Source organism: Chenopodium album, chromosome 1, assembly GCF_948465745.1.
Source record: "Chenopodium album chromosome 1, dcCheAlbu1.1, whole genome shotgun sequence".
Taxonomy (NCBI): Eukaryota; Viridiplantae; Streptophyta; class Magnoliopsida; order Caryophyllales; family Amaranthaceae; genus Chenopodium; species Chenopodium album.
Window position 1 is genome coordinate 80355831 of NC_137834.1, and position 16174 is coordinate 80372004.

Genomic DNA, 16174 nt, shown 5'->3' on the forward strand with positions numbered 1-16174 from the left:
AAAATTCATATCCAAAATGTCTGCTATTATTATTCCTAATAAAAGATCCAATAACGTTACAATCCACGACTCATTAGAGAAGTTGCAATATTGTAGCGAATAGACTCCATACTAAAATCATCCATTGATCCATCATGTTCTTCAAGAGTAGTTACCGGGTTGCCTCCAATATCCTCATCCCCTTCAACTTCAGGTATGTAATAAGGATCTGCATCACATTTATCAAATTCCAAATCTTCAAGCGCGTGTCTTCTTATATAGTTATGCATAGCCATAGTAGCTGCAACAAGTTTCTTTTGAGTTTCCAACGAAAAGCTGGGCATAATTGATAATATCCTCCATCTTTTTTTCCAGACACCAAATGTTCTCTCTATAACGTTTCTCAATGACGAATGTGAATAATTAAAGACCTCGTAGAAACCATTTGGAGGTTGTGTTGAACGACGAAAATCAGGAACATGGTATCGTTCGCCTTTAAAAGGAGCCATAAATCCTTTCATATTCGGATAACCCGCGTCAACAACATAATATTTTCCTGTACATTGTACAATATTAGATAATGACAACATAGTATAATAATGGTAAAGAAGATAGTATAATATATAGTTTCATAAATATATACCTTCGGGTGGATGAGGGAAATATTTCTTGCGGTCTTCCATTGCATCTTTTAAGATTCGATTATCATGAACAGATCCCGGCCACCCAGCAACAAAATATGTAAATAACATGTCGAAGTCACAAATTGCTAAAACATTTTGAGTAGGGTTACCTTTGCGCCCAATGTAAGGGATTTTATCCTCCTCCGAAACAACACATGGAATATGAGTTTCGTCAATGGCACCAATACAATCCTTGAAATGTGGCCAATATTTATAATTATTTCGTATCTTAGTTGGAACCTCCTTGAAGTTTGGATCAGAAGGTCTTACAATATCTTTAGAAAATCTTGTCATTGCTTCAAGAACTTCATTGAATTTTCTACTTATTGTTTCACCAGAATGTTTAAAGCGATTTTGCATATTACGATTAGATTGAAATTGTGCACATAAATATACGAATATTCCGAGTGCTTCTTCAGCAGGCATGGTCCTAGTTGACTTTAATCCATATTTATCCATTAATAATTTAGCAAGACTATAAAACACATGGGGTTCCATTCTTAATATCCTATAACTTTCACCCGATGTAGATAAAACCTCTTGCAACCATTGCCATCCAAACATAACGAAATCCTAGTAGGCTGTTTAATTAAATATTTAAGATAGTATTTGGTAAGTATCGTTACTCCTGTGGCGGCATATAACATCATTTGTTTACCCCTCAGTTGTTCTTGAAGTAATAAATCTTCATCGTCTTCTTCTTCGGAGGAGGATTCATCAATTACATCATCATAAGCACTTCCATTTGAACTAACCTGATTAAAAAAAACAAGGAACCAATTAAAATTGTATACTTTAAAGTAAACCTTATATAACGAAGCAACTATAAAAAGCTAATATTATATGAGAAAGTATAATGATAATAATATATAACAAATACTAAGAAAATCAAAATAACTGACATAAATAAGAAAGTTGGTCTGTTACAACAAGGTAATTAAAAAAAGTAGCAATCAAAGCATAAATACAATGTTTCATAACAAATAAAAAAATAATTAACGTTGAGAAGCTTTTTTCTCCCTTTCCAATTCTTGCTCAAGCCAACAACTCCGTATATTTTCATCAGGAATACCAACAAACATCTCTCTATATTCTCGTTTGACAAATAAACGAGTTCCTAACATATAAAGTTCACTTCCTATTTCAACCCCTGGTGTTGTAGCTAGCAATGTTAGACACTCTCCAATGCTACAACCAGGAAGATCAGTTCTTTTTGAAGTTACAGTAGCACTAGATTGAGAGAAATTCTCCATCGCACCAACAATACGTTTTAGCTCATTTTGCATGAGCTTAGCTGTGCTAACTTTAGATTTATTTCCTTTTTGTGTTTTTTTTCCTTTTTTCTTCCGATGTTGTATTGACTTTGGTCTTGTCAATGCTTTCACTTTCAAGCTGTTGAGATACTGTTTCATTGATACTACCATCCATAGTAATGTCAACTTGTTCCTCATCTTCTATCTCTTCGTTTCCTATGGTAGTCAAGTCTTCTATTTCAATATCATCTTGTGAATAAGGGTTCCATGAAGTTGTAGCAGAAACAATTATTTTAGCAAACATGATCTCTAACTCTGTTAAATTTTGGATTCCAGCTTCACGAAATTTAGCAACACTCGGATTGGCCTATACAAATAAATAAATGTAATTAGTTAAAACTAACTACTTGAAAAAAGGCAATGTACAAATCAGATTATTGTTATGCTCACCTGTTCTTGGAGTGACCACCACTGATCGGATGCAACAATTGTATTTTTCTCATGATCCCATCCTAACCCTGTCTCCTTTTCTACGAGATTCTTCCATGTAGCGTACTCCGTTTTTAACTTCTCCCACTTGTTTTTTAATTGCTTCTGGTCATACTTTTTACCAGACCTTTGTTGGAACTTTATAACCACATTATTCCAACCAATTTTGCTAAAATGAGTGTGTGGTCTATTCCCTGCATGGACCTCTTCAGCACAAACCTCACAAAAAATCTTAGTTGTTTCATCAGACCAAGTTGCTTTTGACCTCTTTACTTGTTCGTTAATCTAAAGACAAACAAAGCCATGAAACGTTGTGCATTACGCATAAGCTTCACCAACCATACACACAACATAATAATGTAATTTTCCTCCCAAGGTCACGCTTTATAAATTCTACCAGCATTATATTGACAAACCTTACAACATACAAGCCGAGTACTCTTTAAATCCAACATGCATTTCATTCCCTAATATATATATATATATATATATATATATATATATATATATATATATATATATATATATATATATATATATATATATATATATATATATATATATATATATATATATATATATATATATATATATATATATATATATATATATATATATATATATAAAGCCCATTCATAACATGTTCATTAATTTGTTGATGCATAATGTATAGCCAAACTTTATTACTCACCTTTAAGAAAGGTTAGGTAATGGTTCCCTGTCTATAAGTTCTTACAAAGAATATGATACTATATAAATGACATCATAACCTCAATACCTCAAAAATATATTTCAACCATTCCACTATCACCTTGTCCGGATATAAGCAAGTAAATTTGATACCAACACAAGCAATGAATATACTAAATAAACATCCAAATACGTACATATACTACACCATTGTCAACATAGATCAGAAATACCCATGACTATAGCCCTTAAATATAACTTTCAATTAGAACGAGATAAACGTCCAATTATATGGCCAAGTGGCCAACTGCCCAAAATTTGCACTGCACAGCTATCAGTGGCATATAATAAACCACATCCATATATGTAGAGGTATAACAGGTACTGCATAGCTTGTAATGGTTAAAAGAGAAAGAAATCGATAATTCATCTTAACAACTTATAATATCAAAGTCAAGACTCTCAAGGAGGCCTTATTTATTTATTTACTCTGATATAGCAACAAGGCACACAATATCGAGGTACTCAGCAATCCCTTTGTCAAAAAACAATAGTCAATTATAATACAATATTAGGAATTTAGGATGTTCTAAAAAAGTAGACACATTTCCTAACTTTACCAATTAATAAAGACCATAGTTCTAATATTGTCCCCAACTGTCAATCTGACACCCCCTTATGCCCCAGAACAAGCAGCCTAGCAAACAACTTCCTATCTCTAGCTTAATGACTTTGCATATTTCCGGGCTCTAATGTTGTACTAGACAACAACTATATCGAACCCACTACGATTACAAATAACTTCAATGTAACATATATGAAAGAAAAGCTTCCGAGTTCTAATTTTTCATTACTGCGTATGAGATTAACAAGCTCAGCCCTTACAGATGACATTGTTTTTAGTTTCGATTGCTATTCCGCCTAAACCACATTAAACTTATAACCATACTATATTTAACATTAATTTCATGGCATTGTCCTAACACAGGTATCATTTACCCAGTCTTTAAATTCTAAGAATACCCAGAAATTGAATTTGTGTAAACGGTTAGTATTTTGCTAAATTGAATCAAAAATGAAATTTTCAAGATCTATATTCTGGACCAATTCACTAACCTCATTGGCAGAACTTCTTGTTCGTGAAGTATTGGGATGATTTGGATGAGGAGAACCAGTGAGATCTATAGCTTTCTCCTATTTCAAAATCAATGCAAAGAAATTAGGGTTCTACCCACAAAAGAGAAAATTTTAATAAGTAAAAAAACATTACCTTATTATTGCTTGGTTGTGTCCTCTTGGGTGGACGAAATGGTGGCGCCGGTGGTCTAGGAGGACCGGATTGCATGTCGTCGGACGCCGTCTTCGTTTGGCCTTGAGGGTTGAGCGTTTCGTGTTTTTGGAGAGAGAAAGAGCTGCTCAGTGTTTATGAGAGGTGAAGAGAGAAAGAAGGGGGGTTTCTTTTTTTTAATGGGATATTAGAGGTCTTTTTGTAAAATGTTAAGGATATTTTTGTCCAAAAAAAAGTTTCATTAAATGGGAAATTAGCTCCCCGAGAAACTGATATAAAGAAGCTCAAAATTGGTGCTTCTTATTTTTCCCACTCTAGAAGTTATTTTGGGCTTCTTGAGAAAGTGTTTTTGTTTCTTAAAAAACCCTTGTTTGGCCCAGTTTCTATTTCTTAGATAAAGAAACACTTGTAGAAACTAGGCCAAACAGTTACTTAAACCATATCGATCGAATAATAATAATAGAGTAGAGCAAGACTCAGCAGAGCGGCTCTAAAGATCGGGGCCTAACTTGACTCAAACTAAGCTATACCATTCAAACAAAATGTTTGTTATAGCACGTCTTTCCCCTGCTATATTTTTGTAGTTAATTCCATTACTAGTCAACAAATCAGACATTTTAAATCGATGCAGTAGTTTATTACCAAATCATATCGCATCTAGGAATCCAAAATATATTAAAGTACACAAACTTTCAAAAGGTAAAACAATTAAAAGTACACAATTTCACTCATTGTTAAAATTCAAATGATCTTGATTACACACAATTATGGTGAATAAAATGCAACAAACTTTCTAGAAATGTTGCACCCTTAAAAGCCTTACGCAAACCATGAATTATATTACCAACATTCATAGAGCTTAACATCAGTACGAAGTCGAAAATAAACATCATCTTCGAAAGCATCAGTCACCAATGTAGCAACACCCCTAGCCATGAAGAAGTCACCAGTTCCTCCAATAACAGAGATGTCCCTAGCCTTGCTCGTCGACGGGTTAGCCCCTGCAAAGTTTAACGACCCCTTATGCTCAGTAGAGTTGAACACGAAAGAGAATCCGAACCAAGATGTAAACACGTCCTTCTTGTCGTATAAGTAGAACCCTTGGGCGCGCCCTACTGGGGTGGAGTGAAAATCATTTGTAAGTGTAATAGGATCGTCGAAAACCACAACATCACCAAACCGATTTTGGCCGGCAAAAATGGTTCTGTTACCCCAAGCGGGCGCTGCTACGATGGCTGAAGTGGCATTTTTGGCATTCTTGCCGTTGTAGACTACGTCATGGAAGTAGTAAACCATCCTCTTGCATGGTTTTCTAGGCCTTTGGGTGGTTTTTGGGGGGTTTTTAAGTGCATTTGAGAGATTTGTTAGTGAAAATAGAAAGAAAAAGAGAAGGGAAATTGTTAATGACTTGATGAGTGCCATTTGCCTTGTGTTTGAGGAAAAGATAGAAATGTGTATACAATAGAAGAGTGCGTATATTTGTGGGGAAAATCGTATCTAGACAAGGCTGTTTATATAGTGTGCTCTAGGCCTCTAGGGTCAAGACAAGCAATCAAACATTTTAGGGAGTAATTCTCTTTCGAGGGAGCCTCCGTTAATTTTCAAGATAAACAAAAATCGTTTATTTAGTGATATTTCTGTAAATATATTAACAAAATATCCTTATCAGCATTATATTTTCTTAAATAAATTGACATTTGTGGGACCTACATTTATAAACGTTGTTGATTTGTTTCCAAAAATACCACGAGAGAAAATACTTTTTTGTTTATCATGAATATAAACTTGTATTTTATCCTTCAAAGCTTCCCATAGCCCTACATATATACTTCAAAATAATAATTGACCATTTAGGACCCCACGTCTTTATGATTGTTATATATTAATAAAAAGACGTTATGTTGGAGTATTCCCAAGACATACTTATCAATCATGCTAAAGAAAAAAATGTTAAATTCGTAATTGGTCAGGATTACAGATGACGTTACAGTTAAATCAAAATAATTTAAGTACCTCCATGTAAGAAAGGATCTCCCCCCCCCCCCCCCCCACACACACATAAAACGGAGAAGATAAATGATTGGATCACCATTCCTTTTTTGTTAGGGCAGAGAATTACAATATGAGGAAAGAGATAATATAACTAACAACTCCACACATGAAACATAGGAGTAGGGGTGGCAATATCATCCAAACACGATGGAAAACCATCCACCTTTTTCAAATATATCGATAAAATATGAAATTAAGCCGGTGATAGTGTTAGGATATATTGTTAAGTTAGATATATTTTGTGAATATATTTGTATATATATTTTGTTAAGAGTTTTTGGCAAGTTGAGTTAATGTTGTAAGCCTATGTAATTAATGGTAAAGGCTCATTAAGAAATTTTCCCATAAAATTCTTGTGGGTTTAACATGGTATCAAGATCCCTCTAATTTAAAGTTTTTTTTAACGTTCTTTTTGTTTCCATTTTTTTCCTGAACACAAACCCTAGTTTTTGTTCTTCTTGATTTTTTTCCTAGTTTTGCTTCCGCTTTTTGTTGCTCGTTTATTGTGTTGTGATGACTGGTGGTGGTGACGATATTCCGCCTCCCAAGGCCCCTCGTTATGAATCGTTTTATGCCTACTATCTCCATCAGAGTGAAAGTACGGGGGTTGTGATTAGCCCTATTATGCCGAAAGGAGATAACTATGAGGAGTGTTCTCGTTCTTTATGCAATAATCTTCTTGCATGCTAAGAGAAAACTTGGTTTTACATATTGATGGAGATACTGAGGTGTCAGGCAAGGAGTCTATGAATATTGATTAATATGGTACTGTTAACTCTATGCTCATTGCTTAGATTGTGAATACCTTGGATGTTTCAGTGCGTTGTACAGTTCGTTTTCTTGACCATCTCAAACTTTATGGGATGACATACGTGATATATATTCCCTTGGCAATGGTCCTCATATTCTTGATTTGAGGGCTCAAATTGCGGATTGCAAGCAACGTAATAGGCTAGTGGCCGTGTATTTTGGTGAATTGAGGAAACTACAAGATGAATTAGTAAGTTATTGTAAGTTTCCAAAGTGTAAGTGTGAAGCTGCCTCTGAATATGCCAAGATCGTTGAAAGTGAATTACTTCATAAATTTTGTATTAGTTTAGACCCAAAGAAGTTTGGGAGTATTGTGTCGACTCTTCTCAAATCATGATGGACTTGATTCTGTCTTTGAAAGTGGCTTACGCGAAAGTGGTGTTGGATGAGAGAAAACAAACTGTCTGTGAATCTTAATTAAGACCCACGCACGGAGGTTGTAGGGTTTGCGAACTCGAGTTCTGCTCAAGGAAGGGTTGCTTAGTCGGCTAGTAGTAGTGGTGATTCTTGTATTTGTGATCATTGTGGCAAAAAAGGTCATATGAATTGAAGGAGAAGTGCTTTAATTTAAATGGATGGCCTGATTCCTTTACTTTTGGTGGGCGTAGCAGTCAGCGTGGTGGCAGGTCTGGTCATGGGGGTGGTCGCGGTAGCTGCGGTGATCGTACTGCAGACTCTGGTGGTCATGGGTTCACTAGAAAAGTTAGCAGCAACTCTCGGCAGAGTAATGAGCAGGAGGTGAATGACGAAGATTGTGGTTCTACTTCAACTCTTAGGAATGATCAATGGGCACAATTTTTAAGCTAAGTGCTATAAAGGGAAGTAAATCCACTACTTTCTCGACATACGTTAAATCTCACGGTACGTATTATTTAGATGAGTGAATAATTGATATCGGGGCTTTCCCAATTGATCTTGATAATTAACATATTTTGTCAATCTAGTGCTTACTCATACTAGCCAGCTCATACTTCTGCTTTGTCAGTCGCTTAATCACCAAGAACGCAAGCTTATCCTAAATCCATTTACTAATAGTAACAATATTAGTGTTCAAGCTGCTTTTTCCATTGAAGCTACCACACCACCATCTTCATAATGTCCAAGTTTCATCCAATAAACCGACCATTGATACCATTGACACCACCAATTCTGTCAGCTTTTCTGCCAAATCAAATGAAAACCCTAGGAAGAAAAAGTGAAATTAAGGGCTTAATCAACCCAAAAGAGTAAGAGTGACCATTTTTCCTTGAATTTACTAACCTATGGAGCTTTGTTTGGACATAATTCTTGCCGACGTTGGTGGATGTGAGATCGATTTAAGTACGAACACCACCACCACCACCCGTTGCCGGAGTCATACCTATTTGTCGTCCAACACTAATTTCAGTTTTATAGTCACTGCTACACCCTCCATTGCCGGAACTACTACACACCCGCCATTGTTCATACTTTGAGAGAGAGGAGAAAGGAGGAGGGTGGGGATTTGGGGCTTTGACCCTAACTTTTTTGTTTAACGCCATCAAACCTCAACTAACACAATATTGCATAGCTGGCAATCTGGCATTATGAACATGTCACCACATGTGCAATAAGATTACTATCCTTGATTTAATGAATGAAAAGATACCATCACCCCTATGATTCACAAATTATGTTGATTATGAAGATCAACCACTATTTTCCCATTGATATCAGAGCTTGAAACCACATGTCCAATAACTTGAGTTTGTTTTTAGATTTTCGTGTTATTATATATCTTGTTGGTTTGCCTAACGGGAAAAGTACTACAGCTACAAGAAGGAAAAATTATTTGGAGTGATGGTTTGATTTTAGAGGATGTTTTGTTTGTTCATGGATATTTTCTCACTATTGTTGATGATTACTCTAATTCTACATGGATTTATTTGATGGTTGGTAAACATGATGTAAGGAAAATCATTTGTGAATTTTATGCTTTAATCAAAACTCGATTTAATAAAAAGATTAAAAGTATTACAAAGTGACAATTCGAAAGCGTTTTTGTGACCATTTTTTGAAGAAAAAAAAAGAGTAATATATTGTAAACACAAAATTTAAATCTGCAAAATATAGACTCAAAATAAATGCAACAAAGTGTTAATTTTATTAATATGATAATTTTGGATACAATCTCTAATTTAATCCTTTGATTCAATCTCCACTTTGACTTTGACTTGTTCCACAGGCTGATGACTTAATTCTTAATTGATGATCGTCGAGGCTTGATCTCGATCGAAGATAGTTAATGCAGAGCTTTGACTTATTGTTGATGTAGATCTTTGATGACTTTTTGTTGATGTAGACCTTTGACTTGAATTCTTGATTGAGGGCCAACGAGGCTTGATCTCAATCAATGACTATTTAAGTAGAGGTTGAACTGGTGATGTTCTTGATGATTTGAAGTTCTTCTCTCCTTCGTGTTTAGGACCATCGAGGCTTGATCTTTTCCATGGGTGATCTTCTAGAGTAGAACGACACATCGAATGCTTGTTGTTGTTCTCATTCTAAATTTTGAGATGTTTTCTCTGGAAAGGTTTTGAGGTTTTCTCTTGAGAGATTTAAAGTATTTGAGAGGTTTTCCTTGGAGAGGTTTGCTCTATTTTCTGATGTAGTCTTTTGTTTCCTCTCCCCCAAGTGATGTAGAGAATGCTCTATTTATAGATTGAAACACCTAGGATTTGAGTTTGATGTACATTGGATTTTGGGCTTGACAATAATATAACACTAATTATGATGGGCCAATTTAAGTTATTTCACCCAAAATAATTAATTCTAATTAAAAGTCAAATAAATATGAGTCAATACATTGACTTTTGACCGGTATAATATCCAATGTGGCACTCATATAAAATTTATGTGCCTATATATATCAAACCTCATGTGTCGATACTGATCAACAAAATGTTGGTGTTGAAAGAAAACATAAACATATTTTAAATGTTAGTTGCTCGCGCTTTACATTTCCAAGTTAAATTGCCTAAGTATTTTTGTGGAGAATGTGTTTTGGTCGATGTTCATCTTATTAAATTGACTCTGACTCCTATTTTAGGTGGGAAAACCTAGGGATACGATGTCCGTTAGATTTTCGGTTTGGATTTAGCCCAAATCCGATCCAATCCGAAATATAATTTGATTTTACATTTTCCAATCCGATGTGATCCGAATTTCTCTCTCAATCCAATCCGATCCAATCTGAATTAAAATTCGGTTATTTGGATCCCATCCGAAAATCCAAGTTATAATACAATTTTTTTTAGCGCATAATATGATTAAAAAAAAAAAGCTTTAATATAATTACAAGTCTTCAAAATCATTATTAAAATAAATAGTTCAACATCAAGTCATTAATTAATTAATACAAAAACTCCCTAATACTCTAGTTTTATAAATCTAGTAAGTATTAGAGCTAAACTTTAAAAATTAAAAAAATACATATTTATTCAAGCTTAATTTTACAATTCGGTTTTCGGTTTGGATTGGATCGATCCAATTAGGGTCAATCCGATCCAATTCGAAAATTCAAATTTTCAAAAAAAGTTCAATCCGATCTGATCCGATTTAAATTTCGGATCCGATCCAAATTAATAATTCAGTTTGGATTGGATTAAATTTCGGTTTTAATCCAAATAATGGACACCCCCGAAAACCTCTCATGTATGTTTGTTCGGGAAACCTCCCTCTTATGATTAAGGACATGTTTTTGGGTGTTTGAGTTATGTTTTGAATAATTCTGGTGGTAAAATTTTGATTTGAAATCTAGGAGGTGTATTATATTTGTTGGCAATGGGAACATTACTTTAATAAAGCGAGTTTGTGGGATAATGATGATTTTGACAATGATTTGAATATGCATGCATACTACTGTTATGCGTGATAATGGTGTAGATTTAAGGGAAGATGTCCCATGTGCATGTCTCGACATCAAGTAAAGATCTTTAATTTGGTGGTAATATTGCCACTGACCCTCTTGAATTAAGGGGGAGTACGAGTGGTAATGTGGCAGAGGGTAGCACTACAGGTACAAGTGAAGTATCCTCTACGAAGCTCCGTGGTTATGTAATTAATGCGGTTGAGTTTTTTACAAGTTCGGTTAATATTATAAGACTATTTACATGTGATTAATGGTAATGGTTTATTAAGCCGTTTTCTCCAAAAATTCTTGTGAGTTTAACAAATGGATCGGATTCGGATGATAATACATCCAACACATCACCCAACTCATTTATCTACTCGTTAAATATATATATATATATATATATATATATATATATATATATATATATATATATATATATATATATATATACAAATAAATATAAATATAAATATAAATATAAATTTATAAATAATTTATTGTCTATTTGCAAAGTTATTGACATTTTTTTTACCTTTTTTTATAGTAAAAATGAGCAAGTATAAGAAAGATGTATCAAAGATTTAAATAAAGTAATCACTTTTTTTTTTTTTCGAATTTTGATATTTTATTTATGAAAGTGGAAAATTATATTTATATATTATTTTCACCCGAATTATCACCTAATCAACCATATTCATCCATGAATAATGTATGGATAGGTGTAGAAGGTAAAGTTTAGGTAATGGTTGAATCGGACGATGGATAGATCGTCGATAGATGGAGGCGGATGAAACATCACCCTAACCCACCTCTGATTCATTGTCATCCCTGCATAGGAGGTGCAATAACCAATTCCTACCAATTTATGGATCGGAATAGAAGTACACAAATAAATCTATGAGATATACTCTGTATTCGATAAAAAGTCTACAAGAACGTTTTTACTCTAATAGAGTATCATTAGCCTATTGCACAAGGGATGATATTGATAAGTGATTGGATAACTATATATACACCGGATGTATATAAAAGTTACTCAATTACCAAACAATTTAAAATATGCATTTGACTATAAGGACACATGTATTTTATTTATGTTAATAAGAAATTTTGTTTTATACTATATTCATTTCTGAAATTTCGACTCACTTACTATTCATGGGTTCAAACTAAAATAACTTTGACCACATTCTATGACTTATAAAATAACAGTGCGTTTCTGGTGCAGCTGGCCGCACGGTGCGGCAGGGTGCCCTATAAGTAACCCCTAAAGTAACCCCCAAAGTAACCCGTCAAGTAACCCCACTTAAGTAACCCCCAAAGTAACTCCCAAAGTAACCCCCCAAGTAACCCCATTCTAGTAACCCCCAGGTAACCTCACTTTAGTAACCCCCAAGTAACCCCTGACCGTACCAAGTAATCCCTGATCGGACCTAGTAACCCCTAACTATACCAAGTAACCCCTGACCGGACCTGGTAACCCCCCTAGTAACCCCTAACCAAGTAAGTAACCCCTAATCCTACACCACCTCAAAGCCTTAAACTCCACCACACCACCACCACCTCTCGTACTCACTACCCCACGTCACCAGCCCCAATGCCACCAGCAACCACGCTAACCACCAGCAACCTCCAACCACGCCCACCAACCACACCCAGCAACCCACACAACCAGCCACCACGCGCAGCAACCCTAACCAACCACGCGCAACAACCCTAACCACCACGCGCAGCAACCCTAACCAACCACGCCCAACAACCTAACCACCATAAGCAGCAACAAACCCAAATCTAACCCACCCTAACCACCACGCGCAGCAACAAACCCAAATCCAACCCACCCTAACCACCACGCGCAACAACAAAACAAAATCCAACCAAAACACAACTAAACCGGAAAAAAATAAAATTAAATCTAACAAATTCCTTAATTATTAACAATGGCTTCAAATTTCACTTCAAATAGGCTAAAAAGGCCACATTCGACCATGAAAACACTAGATCTAGGGTTTTTATGGCTGAATTTGGCCTTAAAAACCTCTTTCAGCAACGGAGTACAACGAAGAGCTTCACGACGACCACGAGGGTGACAAAACGGAGCACGAAGAGCTTCAAGGGTGAGAAAATGGAGGAGAAGAGGTCGACGATGATCTGAGTTTTCGGTGCTTCAAGGATGAGAAAATGGAGGAGATGAGAGGAGAGAGAAGAGAGGAGCGAGAGAGAAAAAATTTTTAAAAAATTGCGGTTGGTCGTACGGTGCAACTTTGTCGTAAAATATCCTGTAATAAATTAGCATATGAGATCTTATTAGATTCTCTTTAACTTTTTATAATTTTAATTATACATAGTCGAAGATATTCATAGTCAAAGATGTTCATTGAAGATCGCGCTAATTCAAATTGAGTCGAACTTTTAGGAACGGAGGGAGTACTTAAGTTTATAGTTGGCAGTATATGTATATATGGAAAAAATCTAATTTTTTTTTACAAAAATAAAAGACGCATCAGGTTACGACATGTGTCATTGCTGGTGTGTCTTTGATTTATTAATGATTGTAAATAAAACTTTAATATTGTAAATAAAACCTTAATATTGTATTACCATTATAATAATGGAAATAGGTAATACAGTAATCGCCTGAGTTATCATAAATTCATAACACTTCGTATAAGATATTTATACTACATACTAAAGTAATTACCTAAATTATCCCAAGAATACAGTTGTCACATTTACGATAAAAAAAATTTCGTCAAAATCTTTTTTTTTAATCCAAGGATGCTCGGACAAGGATTAATTAATTTGAGTTAAATTGAACAGTACTGGTATAATTCATGCTAGTACATTCTTAAGTTAACGTTTCTTACGGTCATACACTCATACCCAGATGCTCCAATTGTAGTAATTCACTAATTCCTCAACAAGTTATGAAAAAGTAGTGGGTCCTTGATATGATGGTGTAAACTGTAAAGTCCAACAATATCATACTACCTCCGTTACAGGTTATGTGCAACGATTTGACATAAAGTAGAGAGGAAAAATGTCTAATCGTTGCACATAACCTGTAACGGAGGTAGTATCAAAGTTTATGTTACTGGCGTAACTGACCTATAAGTTACCCCATGTTCTGCTAATCTGCTACTCCAATACTACTCTGCCGACGTAATGGCAATTGGGATAAACGAGTGCATTTATGGCATTACAGTTAATTGTTTATCTGCAACTTTACAAATTTTTTATGTCTCACAAATAATACTCCAAACTTGCAGATAACTGGTAATTGGAATAAACGAGTGCATTTATAACATTACAGTTAATTGTTTATCTGCAACTTTACAAATTTTTATGTCTCACAAATAATACTCCAAACTTGCAGATAACTGATAATTGGAATAAACGAGTGCATTTATAACATTACAGTTAATTGTTTATCTGCAACTTTACAAATTTTTATGTCTCACAAATAATACTCCAAACTTGCAGATAACCGTTAACGGAGGTAGTATTTCATTGGCATATATGCCCTATGCGAGTATGCGCCTGTACTTCTTCTGAATAAACAAGAACGAAGGTAACAAGATACTGGCAGTAACATCACGAATCTATGACCAATGCATGTTATTTATTTATTTTTTTGGTTAGTGGCATGAATTTTATTTGTATCACAAAGTATACAAATAATAATCATTACTTGAAGCTAGGCTATTATTGCTATTTCAATTCACCACTTGTTCACAAAAAATGAAATTATTTGGGACATATTTCTGCATTACGTTATAGTGAATAAAAATATGGAAATTTTTATATACACTCGAATACGTAGGGGGATCTTCCATCAAGACCATTTGGGGCCCGGTCCCAATTAATTAGTTAATAAATTTAAATAACCTTATTTTACTTACATAACTAAGTTAGGTTCCGTCATGCACGGTAATCTTCATAATTTATCATTAGTTAAACATTATAATCAATATTTTAAGTCATCAAAGTTACCGTTAAAACAGTGTTTGTAATTTTTACTTAGAAATTATTGAAGATACACATACTATTTCTCTTAAATTAAAATATTAGAGTGCAATTAAACTTGAATAGAATATGTTTTATGATGATTTGAATTATCTTTTTTTTGTAAAAAAAATCTTATTTAATTCTTTTGTCAATTTTTTTTTTTAAATAAGAAATAATGAAATATAATCTAGCCTAAGTCTAGTATAGAAAGTAGAGAATATTGTTGGGAAAAAAAAAAAAAAAAAAAAGCACTCTTGCTATGATTGATTTGCTACATAAATTCTTGCTGTGATTATTTTGCTATCATTATGACTATTCACGTTTTATTAGTTAATTATTTTTTAACTTGAAAAGAAATTTTTACTCAAAATAAGCTTTCAAATCCAAAAAAAAAAAAAAAAAAATTAAGGACACACCAAAATACAATATGTGTTGAGCTGGTGTGTCTTTTAGTATATAGTTATTGATTGATTGATATTGGAATATAGTAACTAGTTAAGATTCAAATAGCAGTCCCGCTCATATTTTCGGTCAACATCCGCCACTACCCGGATACATCGTACACTCAATTAACCCAATTTAGTTTTTGCTCTTCATTTGATATTAAATGAATAACAATCATCAAAATGAGAACAAATACTCATGAGTACACCGTGCATCTGGATGTATATAACAATATCCCAAAAATATCCCAAAAATAAAAAAGTTAAAAACTACCTATTACACAATTAACCTCCATTAGTCTAGTGTATGTATATACATTATCTCAGATCATATAATGAGATGAAGACCCGAAGAAATTGATATTCAATGCGGAGTAATAATTATTTATCAATTTCAGACACCTAAAATAATAAGGAAAATTAAAAATTGTATCTTACCAAATTTGATATCAATTTTCCAACCATAAGCTCAGTGAAGCATGACATACATACATAATGCCCTAATCTCATGGTTATAATCAAATCCTTATAATATGTTCCATCATAAGCTTTTATTCTTAAACACGACCTCTATTTCTTATTATGTGCTACTTTTATTAAGGACA

At 34.1% G+C, this 16174-nt stretch overlaps 1 protein-coding gene and 1 long non-coding RNA gene across 2 annotated transcripts; both read right to left on the reverse strand.

Moving 5' to 3' along the window:
- Positions 1 to 1365: 1365 nt before the first annotated feature.
- On the reverse strand, positions 1366 to 4622 carry LOC145610658 (uncharacterized). Its single transcript, XR_014106304.1, has 3 exons — positions 4365 to 4622; positions 4211 to 4288; positions 1366 to 1417 (listed from the first exon to the last, which is right to left on the reverse strand). It is a non-coding gene; the product is annotated as an uncharacterized LOC145610658 (long non-coding RNA).
- A 460-nt stretch (positions 4623 to 5082) lies between these two features.
- On the reverse strand, positions 5083 to 5851 carry LOC145610708 (dirigent protein-like). The gene has a single exon (XM_081666033.1). It carries the CDS (start codon positions 5802 to 5804, stop codon positions 5223 to 5225), a length of 582 nt encoding a protein of 193 aa, XP_081522159.1. The 5' UTR covers positions 5805 to 5851; the 3' UTR covers positions 5083 to 5222.
- Between the last annotated feature and the right edge of the window lie 10323 nt (positions 5852 to 16174).